The sequence below is a fragment of the Mytilus californianus genome, unplaced genomic scaffold, assembly GCF_021869535.1.
Source record: "Mytilus californianus isolate M0D057914Y unplaced genomic scaffold, xbMytCali1.0.p SCAF_6, whole genome shotgun sequence".
Taxonomy (NCBI): Eukaryota; Metazoa; Mollusca; class Bivalvia; order Mytilida; family Mytilidae; genus Mytilus; species Mytilus californianus.
In genome coordinates, this window is record NW_026262712.1 from 18,235,796 (window position 1) to 18,261,606 (window position 25,811).

A 25,811-nucleotide genomic window follows, 5' to 3' on the forward strand; every position below is an offset into this window, starting at 1 on the left:
TGATCACACAATTATAATTGGAGTGAGAGATTTATTTGAAAATGTTCTGTTTTCGAAGTGCTGTTGATGTTAAGCTCTGTAGGATAGTACAAATATAGTTTCAAATTTACTGTTCCTTATTAGACATTCTGAAGATAATCACCAATAAGTTTGATTCTGAAAAGACATTAGATTTTTTTTCTTTTGTTTGAAGAATTTTGTTGGTTATTCTGTATAAACTAATTTTTCTGAATGCTATATACACATATTTTTTTTTATGAAGCGAACTCCTTTTAATACTCTTAAAAATGTATATTTTTGATTTTGGGCCCAGTTTTCAAGTTGGTCAAAATCAGGGTCCATTATTGAACTGTGTTTCATTTCAACATAAATTGGATATATATATATATGTGTGGTTCTTTCAAATGCTAAATCTAAACCTGTATATAAATTATGGATGTTTAGGCCCAGTTTATTAAGTTGGTCAAAAATGAAAGTTTGTTTGATTTCAACTAAAATTGAATTTATGGGGTTCTTTGAAATGCTGTATCTAACCATGTATTGAGAGATTTGGGATTTTGGGTTCCTTTATCAAATTGGTTCACATTGAGTTCCAAAGGTTCCTGAATTAAACTTTTGTCTGATTTTATCAAAAATTGAATTCTTTGGGGTTGATTCTATATTTAATATAAAAGGGAAAAGGCCAATTTCAAATTTTTCAGTTCTTCAGATACATTAATTTTTTGTCATAAACCTATGCTGTGTCAAATATTCAATCACACACCAAATTCATACCTGTTTTAAGCTTAAATGTTATGTCCTTACTTGCTCAACTCTTCAGGGTTAAACCTCTGCAGGAAAACAGCCCATTGTTTTCTATGTTTTGTGTAATGTTGTTTGTGTTTTGGTCGTTTTTATACGACCACAAAAATTAAAAAAAATTTGGTCGTATATTGGTATCTCGTCAGCGTCGTTCGAAGACAGATGGTTTCCGGATAATAACTTTAGTATAAGTCTATAGAAATCAATAAATTTTTAACACAAGGTTTATAACCACTAAAGGAAGATTGGGATTGATTTTGGGGGTTATGGTCCTAACAGTTTAGGAATTATGGGCCAAAAAGAGGCCCCAAAAGGCATTTTTCAAGTTTCATGACAATAACTTGTGTTTAAATGTATGGATCTCTCTGAAATTATACCACAAGTTTCCATACCACAAAGGGATAGTTAGGAATGGCTTTGGAGGGGGGGGTTATGGCTCAAACCGTTTAGGAATTCGGGGAAAAACAAGGGTTTCTTGGTTAATGGACAATAATGACAATTTTAAAGCAGTATAAGGGAGGTAATCCAAACATAATATGTTGGATTACCTCCCTTACACTGCCTTAAAATTATGTATAAAGAAATATTGTATTTTCTTGAGGTGGTAAGCTGTCAATTTACTTTAATGCTGATGTATTAATTTTCTATTATAAGACTTTAAATTAAAAGATGTATTTAAATGAGTAATTATGGTTGCATCTCCAATGGAAATTTGGATTGAAATTATGACCATAACTTGAAGGAAAGAAATTTTATTTTGGAAAAAGGGTGGTGGAGGTGAAAAAAAAATTTGGAGGTAGAGTGGCGTAAAAAAAAAATGGAGGAGGGGGGATACAATTTTTTTTTTTTTCTGGTTGGGGTAAATATGCAACAGCATAATGTATTGCATAAAATCAAAAAAAAGGGGGGTAATTTTTTTTATTTTAGGGAGGGGGGTGGGCAATTCACAACAGCATAGTGTATTAGACAAAAGCAAAAAATTGAGCATATTACCAATTCTAAGTTCTTTGACTACAGTTGTTCTGTGTCCGAAACCTATTATGTGTCAAATATTTAATTACAATCCAAATTCAAACCTGTATCAAGCATGAAAATTGTGTCCATTTTTGCCCCAACGGTTCAGGGTTGGACCTCTGCGGTCGTATCCAGCTGCGCTTGGGTAAGCAATTTATTCATTTTTGCCACAATGATGTCAGTTTATTTTTGGCTAATGAGTCTGAATGTTCCTTTGCTTTCTCTTCTATTTTGAGTAATACTTTTAAAATAAAACACAAACTCATCTCTTTGTCAACAAATCTCACTTACCTTTTCTTAAGTGACAAAATTGTCTATAGTGATCCCTTTCCCATATATTTTCATACACATCGGACTATAATTAGATATAATGCAACAAACATGAAATAAGCCTACATGTATTTGTCATTCTGATTGAATTGTATTGCTATGCACCAGGTTATATTGAAAAGTAAAATAACACAAATACTAAATGAATAAAATAACACAAATACTAAAGTCAAAAGAAAATTCAAAACTGAAAGTATCAAATGGCAAAATCAAAAAACACATAAAAACAACTGTCATATTCCTGACATGTTTTTATACGACCGCAAAAAAATTTTGCGGTTGTATATTGGTATGACGTTGGCTTCCTCGTCCTCGTCGTCGTCGTCGTCCGAAGACACATTGGTTTTCACACTCTAACTTAAGTTTAAGTAAATGGATCTCTATGACATTTTACCATAAGGTTCAATACCACAAAAGGAAGGTTGGGATTGATTTTGGGGGTTATTGTACCAACAGTTAAGGAATATGGGGCCAAAAATAAGCATTTTTGTAACTTCCAGACATATCTTGTGTGTTAGTGTATGGATCTCTCTGACATTGTACCACAAGGTTCCATATCATAAAGGGAATGCTGGGATTGATTTCGGGGTAATTGCCTCCAAATTTTAGGAAAAAGGGGCAAAAAAACAAGCATTTTTCTAGTTTCAGGACAATAACTTGTGTGTAAGTGTATGGATCTTTATGAAATTGTACTACAAGGTTCCATATCACAAAGGGAAAGCTGGGTTTGAGTTTGGGGGTAATTGCTCAAACGTTAAGGAATTTGGGGCCAAAAAAAGGGCCTAAAATCAAGCATTTTTCTAGTTTCCAGACAATTACTTGTGTTCAAGTGTACAGATCTCTCTGAAATTGTACAGCAAGGTACCATACCACAAAGGGAAGGCTGGGATTGATTTTGGGGGTAATTGCCTCAAAAGTTTAGGAATTAGGGGCCAAAAAGGGGCAAAAAAACAAACATTTTTCTAGTTTCGGGACAATAACTTGTGTGTAAGTGTATGGATCTTTATGAAATTGTACTACAAGGTTCCATATCACAAAGGGAAAGCTGGGTTTGAGTTTGGGGGTAATTGCTCAAACGTTAAGGAATTTGGGGCCAAAAAAGGGGCCTAAAATCAAGCATTTTTCTAGTTTCCAGACAATTACTTGTGTTCAAGTGTACAGATCTCTCTGAAATTGTACGGCAAGGTACCATACCACAAAGGGAAGGCTGGGATTAATTTTGGGGGTAATTGCCTCAAAAGTTTAGGAATTAGGGGCCAAAAAGGGGCAAAAAAACAAGCATTTTTTCTATTTTCGGGACAATAACTTGTGTGTAAGTGTATGGATCTTTATGAAATTGTACTACAAGGTTCCATATCACAAAGGGAAAGCTGGGTTTGAGTTTGGGGGTAATTTCCCTGAACATTAAGAATTTGGGGCCAAAAAGGGGCCAAAAAACAAGCGTTTTTAGCTCACCTGACCTGAAAGGTCAAGTGAGCTTTTCTCATCACTTTGCGTCCGTCGTCCGTCGTCCGTAAACTTTTACAAAAATCTTCTCCTCTGAAACTACTGGGCCAAATTTGACCAAACTATGCCACAATCATCATTGGGGTATCTAGTTTAAAAAATGTGTCCGGTGACCTGGCCAACCAACCAAGATGGCCGCCATGGCTAAAAATAGAACATAGGGGTAAAATGTAGAATTTGGCTTATATCTCTGAAACCAAAGCATTTAGAGCAAATCTGACATGGGGTAAAATTGTTTATTAGGTCAAGATCTATCTGCCCTGAAATTTTCAGATGAATCGGACAACCCGTTGTTGGGTTCTGCCCATGAATTGGTAATTTTAAGGAAATTTTGCTGTTTTTGGTTATTATCTTGAATATTATTATAGATAGAGATAAACTGTAAACAGCAATAATGTTCAGCAAAGTAAGATCTACAAATAAGTCAACTTGACCAAAATGGTCAGTTGACCCCTTAAGGAGTTATTGCCCTTTATAGTCAGTTTTTAACCATTTTTCGTAAATTTTTGTAAGTCTTTACAAAAATCTTCTCCTCTGACACTACTAAGACAAATTTAACCAAACTTGTCCCCAATCGTCATTAGGGTATCTAGTTTAAAAAATGTGTCCGATGACCCCGCCCGCGAACCAAGATGGCCGACATGGCTAAAAAATAATACATAGGGTAAAATGCAGTTTTTGGCTCATATCTCTGAAACCAAAGCATTTAGAGCAAATCTGATGAGGATAAAATTGTTCATGAGGTCAAGATCTATTTGCCCTGAAATTTACAGACCAATCAGGCAACACGTTGTTGGGTTGCTGCCCCTGAATTGGTAATTTTAAGAAAATTTTGCCGTTTTTGGTTATTATCTTGAATATTATTATAGATAAAGATAAACTGTAAACAGCAATAATGTACAGCAAAGTTAGATCTACAAATAAGTCAACATGACCAAAATTGTCAATTGACCCCTTAAGGAGTTATTGCCCTTTATAGTCAATTTTTTACAATTTTCATAAATTTTGGCCAAGTTCATTATAGATAGAGATAATAGTAAGGAGAAAGAATGTTCAGTAAAGTAAGATCTACAAACACATCACCATCACCAAAACACAATTTTGTCTTGAATCCATCTGTGTCCTTTGTTTAATATGCACTTAGACCAAGGTGAGCGACACAGGCTCTTTAGAGCCTCTAGTTATATGACCACAAACAAATTTTGAGGTCGTATATTGGTATGACGTTGGCGTCGTCGTCGTTCGAAGACACATTGGTTTTCGCACTCTAACTTTAGTTTAAGTGAATGGATCTCTATGAAATTTTACCATAAGGTTCAATACCACAAAAGGAAGGTTGGGATTGATTTTGGGGGTTATGGTACCAACAGTTAAGGAATTAGGGGCCAAAAATAAGCATTTTTGTAACTTCCAGACATAACTTGTGTGTTAGTGTATGGATCTCTCTGACATTGTACCACAAGGTTCCATATCACAAAGGGAATGCTGGGATTGATTTTGGGGGTAATTGCCTCAAAATTTTAGGAATTAGGGGCCAAAAAAGGGGCAAAAAACAAGCATTTTTCTAGTTTCATGACAATAACTTGTTTGTAAGTGTATGGATCTTTCTGAAATTGTACTACAAGGTTCCATATCACAAAGGGAAAGCTGGAATTGAGTTTGGGGGTAATTGCCCGAAACGTTTAGGAAAAAGGGGCCAAAAATAAGCATTTTTCTAGTTTCCAGACAATAACTTGTGTTCAAGTGTATGAATCTCTCTGAAATTGCACTGCAAGGTACCATACCACTAAGGGAAGGCTGGGATTGATTTTGGGGGTAATTGCCTCAAAATTTTAGGAATTAGGGGCCAAAAAGGGGCAAAAAAACAAGCATTTTTCTAGTTTCAGGACAATAACTTGTGTGTAAGTGTATGGATCTTTATGAATTTGTACTACAAGGTTCCATATCACAAAGGGAAAGCTGGGTTTGAGTTTGGGGGTAATTGCCCTAAACATTTAGTAATTTGGGGCCAAAAAGGGGCCAAAAAACAAGCATTTTTCTAGTTTCCAGACAATAACTTGTGTTCAAGTGTATGGATCTCTCTGAAATTGTACTGCAAGGTACCATACCTCAAAGGGAAGGCTGTTAATGAGTTTTGGGGTGATGAATCATAAGGGGGTTCAAAAAATGGGGGGGGGGGATTTTTTTTTTCCTTTTTTATACAACCGCAAAAAAAATTTTGTGGTCGTATATTGGTATGACGTTGGCGTCGTCGTCATCGTTGTCCGAAGACACATTGGTTTTCACACTCTAACTTTAGTTTAAGTGAATGGATCTCTATGAAATTTTACTATAAGGTTCAATACCACAAAAGGAAGGTTGGGATTTTGAGGGTTATATATGGTACCAACAGTTAAGGAATTAGGGGCCCAAAAGGGGCCAAAAATAAGCATTTTTGTAACTTCCAGACATAACTTGTGTGTTAGTGTATGGATCTCTCTGACATTGTACCACAAGGTTCCATATCACAAAGGGAATGCTGGGATTGATTTTGGGGGTAATTGCATCAAAATTTTAGGAATAAGGGGCCAAAAAAGGGGCAAAAAACAAACATTTTTCTAGTTTCATGACAATAACTTGTGTGTAAGTGTATGGATCTTTCTGAAATTGTACTACAAGGTTCCATATTACAAAGGGAAAGCTGCAATTGAGTTTGGGGGTAATTGCCCAAAACGTTTAGGAATAAGGGGCCAAAAAGGGGCCAAAAATAAGCATTTTTCTAGTTTCCAGACAATAACATGTGTTCAAGTGTATGGATCTCTCTGAAATTGTACAGCAAGGTACCATACAACAAAGGGAAGGCTGGGATTGATTTTGGGGGTAATTGTCTCAAATTTTAGGAATTGGGGCCAAAAAGGGGCAAAAAACAAGCATTTTTCTAATTTCAGGACAATAACTTGTGTGTAAGTGTATGGATCTTTCTGAAATTGTACTACAAGGTTCCATAACACAAAGGGAAAGCTGGGTTTGAGTTTTGGGGTAATTGCCCTAAACGTTTAGGAATTTGGGGCCAAAAAGGGGCCTAAAAACCAGCATTTTTCTAGTTTCATGACAATAACTTGTGTGTAAGTGTATGGATCTTTCTGAAATTGTACTACAAGGTTCCATATCATAAAGAAAAAGCTGGAATTGAGTTTGGGGGTAATTGCCCAAAACGTTTAGGAATAAGGGGCCAAAAATAAGCATTTTTCTAGTTTCCAGACAATAACATGTGTTCAAGTGTATGGATCTCTCTGAAATTGTACAGCAAGGTACCATACCACAAAGGGAAGGCTGGGATTGATTTTGGGGGTGATTGCCTCAAAATTTTAGGAATAAGGGGCCAAAAAGGGTAAAAAAAACAAGCATTTTTAGCTCACCTGGCCCAGAGGGCCAAGTGAGCTTTTCTCATCACTTGGCGTCCGTTGTCCGTCGTCCGTCGTCGTCGTCCGTTAACTTTTACAAAAATCTTCTCCTCTGAAACTACTAGGCCAAATTTAACCAAACTTGGCCACAATCATGATTAGGGTATCTAGTTAAAAAAATGTGTCCGATGACCCCGCCTGCCAACCAAGATGGCCGCCATGGCTAAAAATAGAACATAGGGGTAAAATGCAGTTTTTGGCTTATATCTCTGAAACCAAAGCATTTAGAGCAAATCTGACAGGGGTAAAATTGTTTATCAGGTCAAGATCTATCTGCTCTGAAATTTTCAGATGAATTGGACAACCCATTGTTGGGTTGCTGCCCCTGAATTGGTAATTTTAAGGAAATTTTGCCGTTTTTGGTTATTATCTTGAATATTATTATAGATAGAGATAAACTGTAAAGGAGTTATTGCCCTTTATAGTCAATTTTTAACCATTTTTCGTAAATTTTTGTAATCTTTTACAAAAATCTTCTCCTCTGAAACTACTGAGACAAATTTAACCAAACTTGTCCACAATCATCATTAGGGTATCTAGTTTAAAAAATGTGTCTGATGACCCCGCCCGCGAACCAAGATGGCCGACATGGCTAAAAAATAGTACATAGGGTAAAATGCAGTTTTTGGCTCATATCTCTGAAACCAAAGCATTTAGAGCAAATCTGATGAGGATAAAATTGTTCATTAGGTCAAGATCTATCTGCCCTGAAATTTTCAGACCAATTAGGCAACCCGTTGTTGGGTTGCTGCCCTTGAATTGGTAATTTTAAGGTAATTTTGCCGTTTTTGGTTATTATCTTGAATATTATTATAGATAGAGATAAACTGTAAACAGCAATAATGTACACCAAAGTAAGATCTACAAATAAGTCAACATGACCAAAATGGTCAGTTGACCCCTTAAGGAGTTATTGCCCTTTATAGTAAATTTTTAACCATTTTTTGTAAATTTTTGTAATTTTTTACAAAAATCTTCTCCTCTGAAACTACTAAGACAAATTTAACCAAACTTGTCCACAACCATCATTAGGGTATCTAGTTTAAAAAATGTGTCCAATGACACCGCCCGCGAACCAAGATGGCCGACATGGCTAAAAAATAATACATAGGGTAAAATGCAGTTTTTGGCTCATATCTCTGAAACTAAAGCATTTAGAGCAAATCTGTCGAGGTTATAAATTGTTCATTAGGTCAAGATCTATCTGCCCTGAAATTTTCAGACCAATTAGGCAACACGTTGTTGGCTTGCTGCCCCTGAATTGGTAATTTTAAGAAAATTTTGCAGCTTTTGGTTATTATCTTGAATATTATTATAGATAGAGATAAACTGTAAACAGCAATAATGTACAGCAAAGTTAGATCTACAAATAAGGCAACATGACCAAAATTGTCAATTTACCCCTTAAGGAGTTATTGCCCTTCATAGTCAATTTTTTAAAATTTTCATAAATTTTGTAAATTTTTGTTAATTTTTACAAAGTATTTTCCACTGTAACTACCGGGCCAAGTTCATTTTAGATAGAGATAATAGTAAGGAGCAAGAATGTTCAGTAAAGTAAGATCTACAAACACATCACCATCACCAAAACACAATTTTGTCATGAATCCATCTGTGTCCTTTGTTTAATATGCACATAGACCAAGGTGAGCGACACAGGCTCTTTAGAGCCTCTAGTTCTAATTTCAGGACAATAACTTGTGTGTAAGTGTATGGATCTTTATGAAATTGTACTACAAGGTTCCATATCACAAAGGGAAATCTGGGTTTGAGTTTTGGGGTAATTGCCCTAAACGTTTAGGAATTTATGGCCTAAAAGGGGCCTAAAAACAAGCATTTTTAGCTCACCTGACCTGAAAGGTCAAGTGAGCTTTTCTCATCACTTTGCGTCCGTCGTCCTGCATCCGTCATCCGTTGTCCGTAAACTTTTACAAAAATCTTCTCCTCTGAAACTACTGGGCCATATTTGACCAAACTTGGCCACAATCATCATTGGGGTATCTAGTTTAAAAAATGTGTCCGATGACCCTGCCAACCAACCAAGATGGCCGCCATGGCTAAAAATAGAACATAGGGGTAAAATGTAGATATTGGCTTATATCTCTGAAACCAAAGCATTTAGAGCAAATCTGACATGGGGTAAAATTGTTAATCAGGTCAAGATCTATCTGCCCTGAAATTTTCAGATGAATCGGACAACCCGTTGTTGGGTTGCTGCCCCTGAATTGGTAATTTTAAGGAAATTTTGCCGTTTTTGGTTATTATCTTGAATATTATTATAGATAGAGATAAACTGTAAACAGCAATAATGTTCAGCAATGTATGATCTACAAATAAGTCAACTTGACAAAAATGGTCAGTTGACCCCTTAAGGAGTTATTGCCCTTTATAGTCAATTTTTAACCATTTTTCGTAAATTTTTGTAATCTTTTACAAAAATCTTCTCCTCTGAAACTACTAAGACAAATTTAACCAAAATTGTCCCCAATCATCATTAGGGTATCTAGTTTAAAAAATGTGTCCGATGACCCTGCCCGCAAACCAAGATGGCCGACATGGCAAAAAAAAATACAATGGGTAAAATGCAGTTTTTGGCTCATATCTCTGAAACCAAAGCATTTAGAGCAAATCTGTAGCGGTTAAAAATTGTTCATTAGGTCAAGATCTATCTGCCCTGAAATTTTCAGACCAATCAGGCAACACGTTGTTGGGTTGCTGCCCCTGAATTGGTAATTTTAAGAAAATTTTGCAGCTTTTGGTTATTATCTTGAATATTATTATATTTAGAGATAAACTGTAAACAGCAATAATGTACAGCAAAGTTAGATCTACAAATAAGTCAACATGACCAAAATTGTCAATTGACCCCTTAAGGAGTTATTGCCCTTTATAGTCAATTTTTTACAATTTTCATAAATTTTGTAAATTTTTGTAAATTTTTACAAAATATTTTCCACTGTAACTACTGGGCCAAGTTCATTATAGATAGAGATAATAGTAAGGAGCAAGAATGTTCAGTAAAGTAAGATCTACAAACACATCACCATCACCAAAACACAATTTTGTCATGAATCCATCTGTGTCCATTGTTTAATATGCACATAGACCAAGGTGAGCGACAAAGGCTCTTTAGAGCCTCTAGTTCTAGTTTCCAGACAATAACTTGTGTTCAAGTGTATGGATCTCTCTGAAATTGTACTGCAAGGTACCGTACCACAAAGGGAAGGCTGGGATTGAGTTTGGGGGTGATGAATCATAAGGGGGTTCAAAAAATTTGGGGGAGGGATTTTTTTTTCCTTTTTTTTTCTTTAAAATTTTCCATTTTAAATTGGTTATTTCTTATTTATATATAAAAGCAAATAATGATGATATGGTTTGAATAGGTAAATTAAAAATTTTTAAGTTCTTAGACCACATTCATTCTGTGTCAGAAACCTATGCTGTGTCAAATATTTAATCACAATCTAAATTCAGTGCTGTATCAAGCTTGAATGTTGTGTCCATACTTGCCCCAACTGTTCAGGGATAGACCTCTGCGGTCGTATCAAGCTGCGCCCAGTGGAGCATTTTATTTCCTTTTTTTTCTTTAAAATTTTCCATTTTAAATTGGTTATTTCTGATTTATATATAAAAGCAAATAATAATGATATGGTTTGAATAGGTAAATTAAAATTTTCTTAGACCACATTCATTCCGTGTCAGAAACCTATGCTGTGTCAAATATTAAATCACAATCCAAATTCAGAGCTGTATCAAGCTTGAATGTTGTGTCCATACTTGCCCAAACTGTTCAGGGTTCAACCTCTGCGGTCGTATCAAGCTGCACCCCAGCGGAGCATTTTATTTCTACATTGGCTAGAGGTATAGGGGGAGGGTTGAGATCTCAAAAAACATGTTTAACCCCGCTGCATTTTTGCGCCTGTCCCAAGTCAGGAGCCTCTGGCCTTTATTAGTCTTGTATCATTTTTAATTTTAGTTTCTTGTGTATAATTTGGAGTTTAGTATGACGTCCATTATCACTGAACTAGTATACATATTTGTTTAGGGGCCAGCTGAAGGACGCCTCCGGATGTGGGAGTTTCTCGCTGCATTGAAGACCCATTGGTGGCCTTCGGCTGTTGTCTGCTCTATGGTCGGGTTGTTGTCTCTCTGACACATTCCCCATTTCCATTCTCAATTTTATTTTTATGGTAGGAAATGTTGGATTGAATCTAGTTTTATATCTAGCTAAACCTCCCACAGTCACAAAGAACTTCATTATTTCAACAACAAAGTGTGAGCAAAACAAATAGACATATTTTAATAGGTAGAAATGTTTATAAAAATTTGGGTACCTTTAAAGTCATATGAAACCTCAAATTAAATCAAAGTACTGAAGTACTGAACATCGGATGACCACAAGTTCTTGTGGATGGTCAAAAGCACTTGTCACAGAAAAAAATCACATCTCCATACTTGAAACTGAGGTTAATGTACAGAGATACATTATTTTTTTTTAACAAGTTCGTGCGTGGATGATGAATAAATGACAGGAAGTTCAACCTCACCGTAATAACTATTATATTGTAGCGATACAAATCAGTATACACTGGTTCTATATTATATTAGTATAACAGTATAAACATGTATATATAATTTTCATCCATTTGTATATCATTCTATTCTACTATTCCAATAATAGTGCATTGCAAGTGCATGGTGGACACTCTTCTGTAAAAATTTGATTTTTTTAAAGAATGGATATAAGTAGGAATTCATATTTTCCCTCAAAAACAATTACAGAGTTACCGGTCCTTGCCAGGATTGTCGCAAAACGTTCTTGAGATATTCTTCCGCATGCTTTAACACAATTTTTCTGTACGTATGCATAGATATTATCATTGATTTTTATGCCCCATTTATGGGCATTATGTTTTCTGGTCTGTGTGTTTGTTCTTTCTTTCGTTCGTTCGTTCGTCCGTCCGTCTGTTCCGCTTCAGGTTAAAGTTTTTTGTCGAGGTAGTTTTTGATGAAGTTGAAGTCCAATCAACTTGAAACTTAGTACACATGTTCCCTATGATATGAAAGTTGAAGTCCAATCAACTTGAAACTTAGTAAACATGTTCCCTATGATATGATCCTTCTAATTTTAATGCCAAATTATAGTTTTCACCCCATTTTCACGGTCCACTGAACATAAAAAATGATGGTGCGGATGGGGCATCCGATTACTAGGAACACATTCTTGTTTACTTGTATACGTATATATATATATCTAACGACAAAACATTTTCATATTATTAATTTATGTTCTGAACAAAAATATTTTTATCAGTATTCATTGAAGAGATGTATTTATAACAAACAATAAAGGAATGTTAGTTTGCACTAGGTAATATCCACGTATTAATCATCTTTATAGATCGGTTACAAACCCAAAACAAAAGTTATGTATGCAATAGCACACAATAGGCGATAGCAATACATCGGAATGCCCTCACGGTCATCTCGATGTAAAAAAAATGATGCATATGTTTTTTATAACTAAATGGATAGTTTTCATTATAAAACTTATGTACATATACTTTTTTTCTGAAGAAAATTCTTTAATTTGTCCACATTTAGAAGAAGTTTACTTTTTTTTAATTGCTTGCTTCCAGGAAGCAATTCACCGACATATTTTCTGTATGCAAATGACCTTAGCGTGACCCTTCTTGTAAAAATCTGGTGATCGCAATACGCATGTATCTGGTCATTGAAATAAACTATTATCTGATTGTACATGTTATACACGTGCTCAATATCCATGCTTCTTTGTTGATTGTTTAATATAAGATGCCAATCGGTAAACTGCGGCTTCAAAATACTACAATTGATTAGCTGCCATATTTTCACATCTTAACAGACAGTGAGAAAAAAAAGGACGATTATACGATATGTTTGCAAAAAAAATGATAAAATCGTGCACAGAAGACTAAGTTTATGATATCTACATGCATTGGTTTAAGAATTGGATAAACATTATTTTTCACCAGTCACTCGTTTCATATGACTTTAATGATTAGTATGATGTATTTCAGAAAATAAACATGAGTGAGTTACTGAAGATTTATATAGATTTTGACTTGTTAGAAGATGGAGTCCTGTTGACGATGGAATATATTGATGCTATTGTTGATTCTTTAACTGGTCAAGAAAGAACTCAGTTTGGTTTAAAGGTAGGGAATATTAAACCTAGTTGAATTTGTTTCTTTTCAATGTTGACTGAAATATTTTAAAACTTCATCCTTCTCATTGTATTCTGTGTGGTAGTGCTAACTGACAGTTGATAATTGTGTGGTAGTACTAATTGACAGTTGTCAATTGTGTGGTAGTACTAACTGACTGTTGTCAAGTCTGTGGTAGTACAAACTGACAGTTGTCAATTGTGTGGTAGTACTAACTGACAGTTGTCAATTGTGTGGAAGTACTAACTGACAGTTGTCAATGGTGTGGTAGTACTAACTGACTGTTGTCAATGGTGTGGTAGTACTAACTGACAGTTGTATTTTGTGTGGTAGTACTAACTGACTGTTGTCAATTGTGTAGACTTGTATTCTGTGTGGTAGTACTAACTGACAGTTGTCAATTGTGTAGACTTGTATTCTGTGTGGTAGTACTAACTGACAATCGTCAATTGTGTAGACTTGTATTCTGTGTGGTAGTACTAACTGACAGTTGTCAATTGTGTAGACTTGTATTCTGTGTGGTAGAACTAACTGACTGTTGTCAATTGTGTAGACTTGTATTCTGTGTGGTAGTACTAACTGACAGTCGTCAATTGTGTAGACTTGTATTCTGTGTGGTAGTACTAACTGACAGTTGTCAATTGTGTAGACTTGTATTCTGTGTGGTAGAACTAACTGACTGTTGTCAATTGTGCAGACTTGTATTCTATGTGGTAGTACTAACTGACAGTTGTCAATGGTGTGGTAGCACTAACTGACTGTTGTCAATGGTGTGGTAGTACTAACTGACAGTTATATTTTGTGTGGTAGTACTAACTGACTGTTGTCAATTGTGAAGACTTGTATTCTGTGTGGTAGTACTAACTGACAGTTGTATTTTGTGTGGTAGTACTAACTGACTGTTGTCAATTGTGTAGACTTGTATTCTGTGTGGTAGTACTAACTGACTGTTGTCAATTGTGTAGACTTGTATTCTGTGTGGTAGTACTAACTGACAATCGTCAATTGTGTAGACTTGTATTCTGTGTGGTAGTACTAACTGACAGTTGTCAATTGTGTAGACTTGTATTCTGTGTGGTAGAACTAACTGACTGTTGTCAATTGTGTAGACTTGTATTCTGTGTGGTAGTACTAACTGACAGTCGTCAATTGTGTAGACTTGTATTCTGTGTGGTAGTACTAACTGACAGTTGTCAATTGTGTAGACTTGTATTCTGTGTGGTAGAACTAACTGACTGTTGTCAATTGTGCAGACTTGTATTCTATGTGGTAGTACTAACTGACAGTTGTCAATGGTGTGGTAGCACTAACTGACTGTTGTCAATGGTGTGGTAGTACTAACTGACAGTTATATTTTGTGTGGTAGTACTAACTGACTGTTGTCAGTTGTGAAGACTTGTATTCTGTGTGGTAGTACTAACTGACAGTTGTCAATTGTGTAGACTTGTATTCTGTGTGGTAGTACTAACTGACTGTTGTCAATTGTGTAGACTTGTATTCTGTGTGGTAGTACTAACTGACAGTTGTCAATTGTGTAGACTTGTATTCTGTGTGGTACTACTAACTGACAGTTGTCAATTGTGTAGACTTGTATTCTGTGTGGTAGTACTAACTGACAGTTGTCAATTGTGTAGACTTGTTTTCTGTGTGGTAGTACTAACTGACAGTCGTCAATTGTGTAGACTTGTATTCTGTGTGGTAGTACTAACTGCCAGTTGTCAATTGTGTAGACTTGTATTCTGTGTGGTAGAACTAACTGACTGTTGTCAATTGTGCAGACTTGTATTCTATGTGGTAGTACTAACTGACAGTTGTCAATGGTGTGGTAGCACTAACTGACTGTTGTCAATGGTGTGGTAGTACTAACTGACAGTTATATTTTGTGTGGTAGTACTAACTGACTGTTGTCAATTGTGAAGACTTGTATTCTGTGTGGTAGTACTAACTGACAGTTGTATTTTGTGTGGTAGTACTAACTGACTGTTGTCAATTGTGTAGACTTGTATTCTGTGTGGTAGTACTAACTGACAGTTGTCAATTGTGTAGACTTGTATTCTGTGTGGTAGTACTAACTGACAATCGTCAATTGTGTAGACTTGTATTCTGTGTGGTAGTACTAACTGACAGTTGTCAATTGTGTAGACTTGTATTCTGTGTGGTAGAACTAACTGACTGTTGTCAATTGTGTAGACTTGTATTCTGTGTGGTAGTACTAACTGACAGTCGTCAATTGTGTAGACTTGTATTCTGTGTGGTAGTACTAACTGACAGTTGTCAATTGTGTAGACTTGTATTCTGTGTGGTAGAACTAACTGACTGTTGTCAATTGTGCAGACTTGTATTCTATGTGGTAGTACTAACTGACAGTTGTCAATGGTGTGGTAGCACTAACTGACTGTTGTCAATGGTGTGGTAGTACTAACTGACAGTTATATTTTGTGTGGTAGTACTAACTGACTGTTGTCAATTGTGAAGACTTGTATTCTGTGTGGTAGTACTAACTGACAGTTGTCAATTGTGTAGACTTGTATTCTGTGTGGTAGTACTAACTGACTGTTGTCAATTGTGTAGACTTGTATTCTGTGTGGTAGTACTAACTGACAGTTGTCAATTGTGTAGACTTGTATTCTGTGTGGTAGTACTAACTGACAGTTGTCAATTGTGTAGACTTGTTTTCTGTGTGGTAGTACTAACTGACAGTTGTCAATTGTGTAGACTTGTATTCTGTGTGGTAGTACTAACTGACAGTTGTCAATTGTGTAGACTTGTATTCTGTGTGGTAGTACTAACTGACAGTCGTCAATTGTGTAGACTTGTATTCTGTGTGGTAGTACTAACTGACAGTTGTCAATGGTGTGGTAGCACTAACTGACTGTTGTCAATGGTGTGGTAGTACTAACTGACAGTTATATTTTGTGTGGTAGTACTAACTGACTGTTGTCAATTGTGAAGACTTGTATTCTGTGTGGTAGTACTAACTGACAGTTGTCAATTGTGTAGACTTGTATTCTGTGTGGTACTACTAACTGACAGTTGTCAATTGTGTAGACTTGTATTCTGTGTGGTAGTACTAACTGACAGTTGTCAATTGTGTAGACTTGTTTTCTGTGTGGTAGTACTAACTGACAGTTGTCAATTGTGTAGACTTGTATTCTGTGTGGTAGTACTAACTGACAGTTGTCAATTGTGTAGACTTGTATTCTGTGTGGTAGAACTAACTGACTGTTGTCAATTGTGTAGACTTGTATTCTGTGTGGTAGTACTAACTGACAGTTGTCAATTGTGTAGACTTGTATTCTGTGTGGTAGTACTAACTGACAGTTGTCAATTGTGTAGACACATTTTTACAGCTTATATTTTTATGCCCCTGCTGTAACAGAGGGGGCATTAAGTTTTCCCCTTGTCCGTCTGTATGCATGTACGTCCGTACGTCCCAAAATTGGTTTCCATTATACACAATGCTTATTACCACAATACACAGGTTAAGTTTGAATTTTGGTGGCATCACTTTAACTGTTCTTGAGTTATGCCCCTATACAAATTGAAAAATTGCTGAATTTTTCGTTTCAGTTTTTTAACTCGCGTTTGCCTAAACCATATGTTATGAAACCTATACCTATACACAATGTTAATTACCACATAATACAGATCAAGTTCGAAATTGGGTGGAGTCACTTAAACCATTCATGAGTTATGCCCCTTTTCTGAACATAAAAAGTTTCCATTCTCTAACTTTTGTTTGCCTTGACCAAATGTTATGAAACTTATACACAATGCCTATTACCCCCCCCACCCACCCACCCATCCGCCCCCCTTTTCCCAAATATAAAAAATAAATAAATTACCCCTGTTTTTTTTATTTTATGCAATACACTATGCTGTTGCATGTCTACCCCAACCAGAAAAAAAACTAAATTGTATCCCCTTCTCCCCAATTTCTTTTTTCCACCACCTCTTTTTGGCCCATAATTCCTAAACTGTTAGGACCATAACCCCCAAAATCAATCCCAACCTTCCTTTAGTGGTTATAATAAAATTGAGAATGGAAATGGGGAATGTGTCAAAGAGACAACAACCCGACCATAGAACAGACAACAGCAGAAGGTCACCAACAGGTCTTCAATGCAGCGAGAAATTCCCGCACCCGGAGGCGTCCTTCAGCTGGTCCCTAAACAAATATATATACTAGTTCAGTGATAATGAACGCCATACTAAACTCCAAATTGTACACAAGAAACTAAAATTAAAAATAATACAAGACTAACAAAGGCTAGAGGCTCCTGACTTGGGATAAACATTGTGTAAAAATTTTATTGATTGCTATTGACTTATACTAAAGTTATTATCAGGAAACCATCTGTCTTCGGACGACGCTGGCGAAGACAACGTGATACAAATATACGAACAAAACATTTTCAATTTTTGCGGTTGTATAAAAATTGCTGAATTTTTGGTTTCTGTTCTCCATTCTGTTTGGATCTGTAGGGATTACTATATGTGATGACGCAAATGCATATTCTTTTCCATTGTATCAGTATATATGCTTTCTTTTTTCTTTTTTTCGCCAAATTACCATGTGCTCTCATGAATATTAATTAAGTCTCCCAAACGAAGTTTGGGAAGACTTATTGTTTTTGCTCAGTTCTTATTATTATTATTATTCTTCTTCCTCTTCCTCTTCCTCTTCCGCCGCTTTTAAATTTGAACTTGTCCGCACCCGTTCTCCAAAACCGCTTGTCAGATTAACTTAGGGTTTCACAATATGTTAGACTAACATGTCTAGTGGTGCAATCAGGGTTTTGTTTGTGCAATGGGGTTTATAAAGGGGTACTTTGAGAGGCAAAAAGAAAAGAGGGTTTTACTATAGAACCCTATGGGATTTTATTTTTTTTAATTTTCAAATGATTATAAATTGAAAACCGTTTGTAATAGACACAATCTTTTTAATTGAGAATGTTCTAAATGATAAAACCCATTAAATGAAATACAGGGCTAGTCCCCAGGGGTCACCCCCACCCCCTGCCATTTAAGAAAGTTCTAATACCTTGTAAGTGGTCAAGATCCCCACCCCTAAACCATATATATTCTGGTTTGTCATGCTAAGATGGTTTGAATGATATACAGGGTTAGTCCCCAGGGGTCATCCCGACCCCCTGCCATTTGAGAAAGTTCTTATATCTTGTAAATGGTCGAGATCCCCACCCCTAAACCATATATATTCTGGTTTGTCATGCTAAGATGGTTTGAATGATATACAGGGTTAGTCCCCAGGGGTCATCCCGACCCCCTGCCATTTAAGAAAGTTGTAATATCTTGTAAATGGTGGAGATCCCCACCCCTAAACCATATATATTCTGGTTTGTCATGATAAAGCACATGAAATGAAATACAGAGTTAGTCCCCAGGGGTCACCCCGACCCCCTGCCATTTGAGAAAGTTCTTATATCTTGTAAATGGTCGAGATCCCCACCCCTAAACCATATATATTCTGGTTTGTCATGCTAAGATGGTTTGAATGATATACAGGGTTAGTCCCCAGGGGTCATCCCGACCCCCTGCCATTTAAGAAAGTTCTAATGTCTTGAAAGTGGTCAAGATCCCCACCCCTAAACCATATATATTCTGGTTTGTCATGCTAAGATGGTTTGAATGATATACAGGGTTAGTCCCCAGGGGTCATCCCAACCCCCTGCCATTTGAGAAAGTTGTAATATCTTGTAAATGGTCGAGATCCCCACCCCTAAACCATATATATTCTTGTTTGTCATGATAAAGCAAATCAAATGAAATACAGGGTTAGTCCCCAGGGGTCACCCCCACCCTATGCCATTTAAGAAAGTTCTAATATCTTGTAAGTGGTCAAGATCCCCACCCCTAAACCATATATATTCTGGTTTGTCATGCTAAGATGGTTTGAATGATATACAGGGTTAGTCCCCAGGGATCATCCCGACCCCCTGCCATTTGAGAAAGTTGTAATATCTTGTAAATGGTCGAGATCCCCACCCCTAAACCATATATATTCTGGTTTGTCATGCCAATATGATTTGAATGATATACAGGGTTAGTCCCCATGCATCACTAATGCATATAACTTTACTGGACCAAACCAATTTTCACTAGACTTTGCCCAATGTCAGGCGACCCTGGGAATAACGAATTATGGGAGCTTCGTTTGGGAGACTTCGTAACAGCATCCTGTTACAATCATTTCTTGTTCTTCTTCTTCTTCTTCTTCTTCTTCTTCCTCTTCCGCCGCTTTTAAATTTGAACTTGTCCGCACCCGTTCTCCAAAACCGCTTGTCAGATTAACTTAGGGTTTCACAATATGCTAGACTGACATGTCTAGTGGTGCAATCAGGGTTTTGTTTGTGCATTGGGGTTTATAAAGGGGTACTTTGAGGGGCAAAAAGAAAGGAGGGTTTTACTATAGAACCCTATGAGATTTTATTTTTTTAAATTTTCAAATGATTATAAATTGAAAACCGTTTGTGATAGACACAATCTTTTTAATTGAAAATGTTCTAAATGATAAAGCACATTAAATGAAATACAGGGTTAGTCCCCAGGGGTCACCCCCACCCCCTGCCATTTAAGAAAGTTCTAATATCTTGTAAATTATCGAGATCCCCACCCCTAAACAGTATATATTCTGGTTTGTCATGCTAAGATGGTTTGAATGATATACAGTGTTAGTCCCCAGGGGTCATCCCGACCCCCTGCCATTTGAGAAAGTTCTAATATCTTGTAAATGGTCGAGATCCCCACCCCTAAACCATATATATTCTGGTTTGTCATGATAAAGCACATCAAATGAAATACAGGGTTAGTCCCCAGGGGTCATCCCAACCCCCTGCTATTTAAGAAAGTTCTAATATCTTGTAAGTGGTCAAGATCCCCACCCCTAAACCATATATATTCTGGTTTGTCATGATAAAGCACATCAAATGAAATACAGGGTTAGTCCCCAGGGGTCACCCCACCCCCTGCCATTTAAGAAAGTTCTAATATCTTCTAAGTGGTCAAGATCCCCACCCCTAAACCATATATATTCTGGTTTGTCATGCGAAGATGGTTTGAATGATATACAGGGTTAGTCCCCAGGGGTCATCCCGACCCCCTGCCATTTGAGAAAGATCTAATATCTTGTAAATGGATTAGATCCCCACCCCTAAACCATATATATTCCTATTTGTCATGTCTCGAACATTTGAATGACGTATACGGTCAGTCCCCAGGGGTTCCCCCCACCCCCAATGTTCTAATATCTTGTAAATGGTTGAGATCCCCACCCCTAAACCATATATATTCCTGTTCGTCATGTAATGAACATTTGAATGACGTATAGGGTCAGTCCCCAGGGGTTCCTCCCCACCCCCAATGTTCTAGTATCTTGTAAATGGTCGAGATCCCCACCCCTAAACCATATATATTCTGGTTTGTCATGCCAAGATGATTTGAATGATATACAAGGTTAGTCCCCAGGCATTACTAATGCATATAATTTTACTGGACCAAACCAATTTTCACTGGACGTTGCCCAATGTCAGGCGACCCTGGGAATTACAAATTATGGGAGCTTAGTTTGGGAGACTTCGTAACAGCATCCTGTTACAATCATTTCTTGTTTCACTCACGATCGCAAATTTTCCCTTTTATCTAAATAGAGTAAGAGCTTGACATGTGACTTTCAAGCGTGGTCATCATTACTTACCTGTAGCTGTTTCTCTTTTGTTTTGTTTTTTAGCTCACCTGGCCGAAAGGGCCAAGTGAGCTTTTCTCATCACTTGGCGTCCGTCGTCTTTAACTTTTACAAAAATCTTCTCCTCTGAAACTACTGGGCCAAATTTAACCAAACTTGGCCACAATCATCATTGGGGTATCTAGTTTAAAAAATGTGTCTAGTGACCCGGCCAACCAACCAAGATGGCCGCCATGGCTAAAAATAGAACATAGGGGTAAAATGTAGATTTTGGCTTACTGTAAATTCAGAAATTATTGCGTGCATTTATTATTGCGATTTTATCATTTTAGACTGAAATGCGATTTTTATTTTTACGATTTTGAGAAAAATCCTGTTTAATTCAAATAAAATATTTCAAAATGCGAGTTTAATTTATTGCGTTTACAACTGTGTCGCATTTTTCGCAATAATAAAATCCTCGCAATAATTTCTGAATTTACAGTATATCTCTGAAACCAATGCATTAAGAGCAAATCTTACATGGGGGTAAAATTGTTTATCAGGTCAAGATCTATCTGCCCTGAAATTTTCAGACAAATCTGACAGCCTGTTGTTGGGTTGCTGCCCCTGAATTGGTAATTTTAAGGAAATTTTGCCGTTGTTGGTTATTATCCTGAATATTATTATAGATAGAGATAAACTGTAAACAGCAATAATGTTCACCAAAGTAAGATCTACAAATAAGTCAACAAGACCAAAATGGTCAGTTGACCCCTTAAGGAGTTATTGCCCTTTATAGTCAATTATTAACAATTTTTGTAAATTTTTGTAATCTTTTACAAAAATCTTCTCTGAAACTACTTAGACAAATTTAACCAAACTTGTCCACAATCTTCATTAGGGTATCTGGTTTTATAATTGTGTGTGATGACCCTGTCCACGAACCAAGATGGCCGACATGGCTAAAAAGAGTTTTGGCTTATATCTCTGAAAATCAAGCATTTAGAGCAAATCTGACAGGGATAAAATTGTTCATTAGGTCAAGATCTATCTGCCCTGAAATTTTGAGACCATTCAGGCAACCGGTTGTTGGGTTGCTGCCCCTGAATTGGTAATTTTAAGAAAATTTTGCAGCTTTTGGTTATTATCTTGAATATTATTATAGATAAAACTGTAAGCAGCAATAATGTACAGCAAAGTAAGAACTGAAAAATTAGTCAACATGACCAAAACGATCAATTAACCCCTTTAGGAGTTATTGCCCTTTATAGTAAATTTTTAACAATTTTCATAAATTTTGTAAATTTTTACAAAATATTTTCCACTGTAACTACTGGGCCAAGTTCATTATAGATAGAGATAGAGATAATTGAAAGCAGCAAGAATGTTCAGCAAAGTAAGATCTACAAACACATCATCATCACCAAAACACAATTTTGTCATGAATCCATCTGTGTCCTTCGCTTAATATGCACATAGACCAAGGTGAACTACACATGCTCTTTAGAGCCTATAGTTTATTTCTCTGTCTTATTATAAACTTTGACATTTTCAAAATGCTTAGGATTTTCTAACCAAGGAATTGATTACTTAACTTCACAAATTATTTGGCCTTTTCAACTTTTTTTTACACTAACACCACTGATGATTCTTTGTAAGCTTAACTGGCATCTGGCGTACATTGTAATTCTGGTATCTTTTTATATCTTTTTTCATATAAATTGGTACTTTTGAGAGTATGTTCAGGTATTCATAAAACATCTGAAAATAAGATATTCTTGAAAATCAAGTTTTCCTGTAGAATATTTGGATTGATTTTAGTAAAATCAGGAAATCCTTAAAATTACAGATTTTTTCTGAGACCAAAATAAGTCTATATAAGAGATCCCAATGAAGCTAGTGTGTTTCTCTCAGAAAAACATAAGAAACCTTCTTATAAGTTGCATGCCACACGGTTTCACTTCTGACACATGGAAATTGATTTTAAATTTATCTTTACAACATCTTTATCTATCAACATCTACCATGAGTAAATTTATCTATCAACATCTACTCTAGCATGAGTAAATTTATCTATCAACATCTACTCTAGCATGAGTAAATTTATCTAGACAACATCTACCATGAGTACAGACAGCTTCAATAAAGAGTTGAGAATTTTTGACTGAAATTTGCAATTTGCATTATACATCCTGTTTATTTCAATTCAAAAGCAAACAAAAATTTAGCAGCAAATTTTTAGTGACCAGTCAGTGATCTTGGGTTCATGTTTTGCCTTTTTTTTAAAGAAAGCAACTTGTTTCATAGTAGTGCAGTCAGGACAAGCGGTAAGTTGTCAATTATTTTTCAGTCATAATAATGCACATTTGAATAATGTCATAGAGACACACAAACCAGTTCAATCTGTTAATGATATTTAAAAGTAATATATTAAATCTGTCAAATTTTATCAACTTTTTTTGTTGTAGGGTTGTGGAACACAAGTTTCCCAATCGTCATGGCTACCATATACATACATAGATCAACTACTATTAGGATTAAAAGATAATAGACACGAACGAATTTATGAGGTTAGTATGTTTTTCACTTTTAAGACAACAATCTTTCACATACAGTATGATATAAAAAGATGTGGTATGTCAGTGCCAATGAGACAACTTACAAGTCACAATTTGTTAAAGTAAACAATTATAGGTCAAAGTACGGTCTTCAACAATGAGTGTTGGCTCACACCAAACAATAACCTATAAAGGGCCCCAAAAATGACTAGTATTAAACCATTCAAAAGGGGAAAACCAATAGTCTTATCTATATATAAAAAGGAGAATCAGGAGGAAAACCAATGGTCTTATCTATATATAAAAATGAGAATCAGGAAACACAACAAACAACAACCACTGAACATCCTGACTTAGGACAGGTGCAAACAAATGCAGTTGGTTTAAACGTTTTAATAGGAACCCTTACCTGAAACAATAGTGTAACATCACATCATACAAAGAAACACAATAAAATATCAATTGAAATAGCTTGACTTAATCACAAGACATATTAACACAAACAAGTGAACATACACTGAACGAATAAATTTGATCTATGACACAATTTAAATACAAAATCAATAAAATACAGGGTGAGATGTTAAAGGATTTCAGAAAGAAAACCATAACCTTAAACAACATGCTGTCAAATAAAATAATGTACACAGATTAATGAAAATAATTTTGTTGTAAGGTACACAGCAATGGAGAACAGAAACATTGATTGAAGTTTTAGAATGAGCAGTAGATCACACAACATCTAATTCATTTTACATATTGTATTTTAAAATTTTCTATTTTTTCTGTTTCAGTTGTATGACTTTCTCCACACAAAGCTGCTGCATTATTTTAGGAGAGTAGAAACTTTGTCGGACCAGATAAATCAGGCTATTAACATCACCTGATTGAGTAACAGATAAATCAGGCTATTAACATCACCTGATTGAGTAACAGATAAATCAGGCTATTAACATCACCTGATTGAGTAACAGATAAATCAGGCTATTAACATCACCTGATTGAGTAACAGATAAATCAGGCTATTAACATCACCTGATTAAGAGACAGATAAATCAGACAAGTTCTATTAACATCAATGATTAAAAACTGCAATTTTTGAATGATTGACAAAGAATGACCTATTTATTTTGTTCCTTCATTAAAATTTAGATGTCACTTGTATTATTTATTAATTGTTTTTTTCATCATTTCCAAGGAAACTGAAAAGTGTTAATTTTACCCACGTGACATGCGTTTTTGACTGATAACCGAACGTATTTCGTATAATTAAGCGGATATTATCGAGTGCAAAATAACATTCCTTATCATTTGTAATACCACAAATTTCCATTCAACAAAGGGATGGTTAGGATTGACTATGGGAGGTTATGGCTCAAACCAATTAGGAATTAGAGGCAAAAAAGGGGGAAAAACAAGTTTTTTTTTCTGGTTTAAGGACAATTAAGACAATCTAAAAGCAGCCTAAGGGAGGTAATCCAATCCCAATTTAAAACAACAATGTTTGGTGACCTCCCTTACACTGCTTGTAAATTATATATTAAGAAATGATGATTGTCTTGAGGTGATTAGCTGTCAATTTATTTTTAAAAGTTACTATTAATTATTAGTATACCTCAGTTACCATTTTCTATATAAAATAAGTACAAAATATTTTCACTATTTTTTCAAATTGCAAGCGTTGAACTATTGGACCTGGCTGAAACTATTTGACTGCAAGCGTCATTATATTTCGCGGAATTTCCAATGCAGCTACAGGATTGGAGGATTTTGAAAATACAGAGGGAGTAACGACATCGCGTTTTACCTATTGTATCTAGGGTTGAAGTCAGTGCAAGACGTAGCCTTAACATTTGAGAATTTTTATTTTTGTTTTGGTTGGGGTTCTGCTTTTTATACGACCGCAAAAAAATTTTGGGGTCATATATTGGTATGACGTTGGCGGCATCGTCGTCGTCCGAAGACACATTGGTTTTCGCACTCTAACTTTAGTTTAAGTGAATGGATCTCTATGAAATTTTACCATAAGGTTCAATACCACAAAAGGAAGGTTGGGATTGATTTTTAGGGTTATGGTACCAACAGTTAAGGAATTAGGGGCCAAAAATAAGCATTTTTGTAACTTCCAGACATAACTTGTGTGTTAGTGTATGGATCTCTCTGAAATTGTACTGCAAGGCACCATACCACAAAGGGAAGGCTGGGATTGATTTTGGGGGTAATTGCCTCTAAATTTTAGGAATTAGGGGCCAAAATGGGGCAAAAAACA

At 35.8% G+C, this 25,811-nt stretch overlaps 1 protein-coding gene and 1 long non-coding RNA gene across 2 annotated transcripts in view; both read left to right on the forward strand.

Annotated features, from left to right (window-relative positions):
* The window catches only part of LOC127705750 (nuclear pore complex protein Nup160-like), a 240,824-nt gene extending 216,118 nt beyond the window's left edge, over window positions 1-24,706 (forward strand). The window contains exons 33-35 of the mRNA XM_052210098.1: window positions 13,154-13,291; window positions 23,453-23,554; window positions 24,337-24,706. Of these exons, the coding sequence (XP_052066058.1) occupies window positions 13,154-13,291; window positions 23,453-23,554; window positions 24,337-24,429 (333 nt within the window). The 3' untranslated portion in view covers window positions 24,430-24,706. The remainder of the gene's footprint in view (window positions 1-13,153; window positions 13,292-23,452; window positions 23,555-24,336) is intronic.
* LOC127705765 (uncharacterized) lies at window positions 2,395-10,661 on the forward strand. Its single transcript, XR_007983978.1, has 3 exons — window positions 2,395-3,168; window positions 6,630-7,784; window positions 9,752-10,661. It is a non-coding gene; the product is annotated as an uncharacterized LOC127705765 (long non-coding RNA).
* Window positions 24,707-25,811: the final 1,105 nt, after the last annotated feature.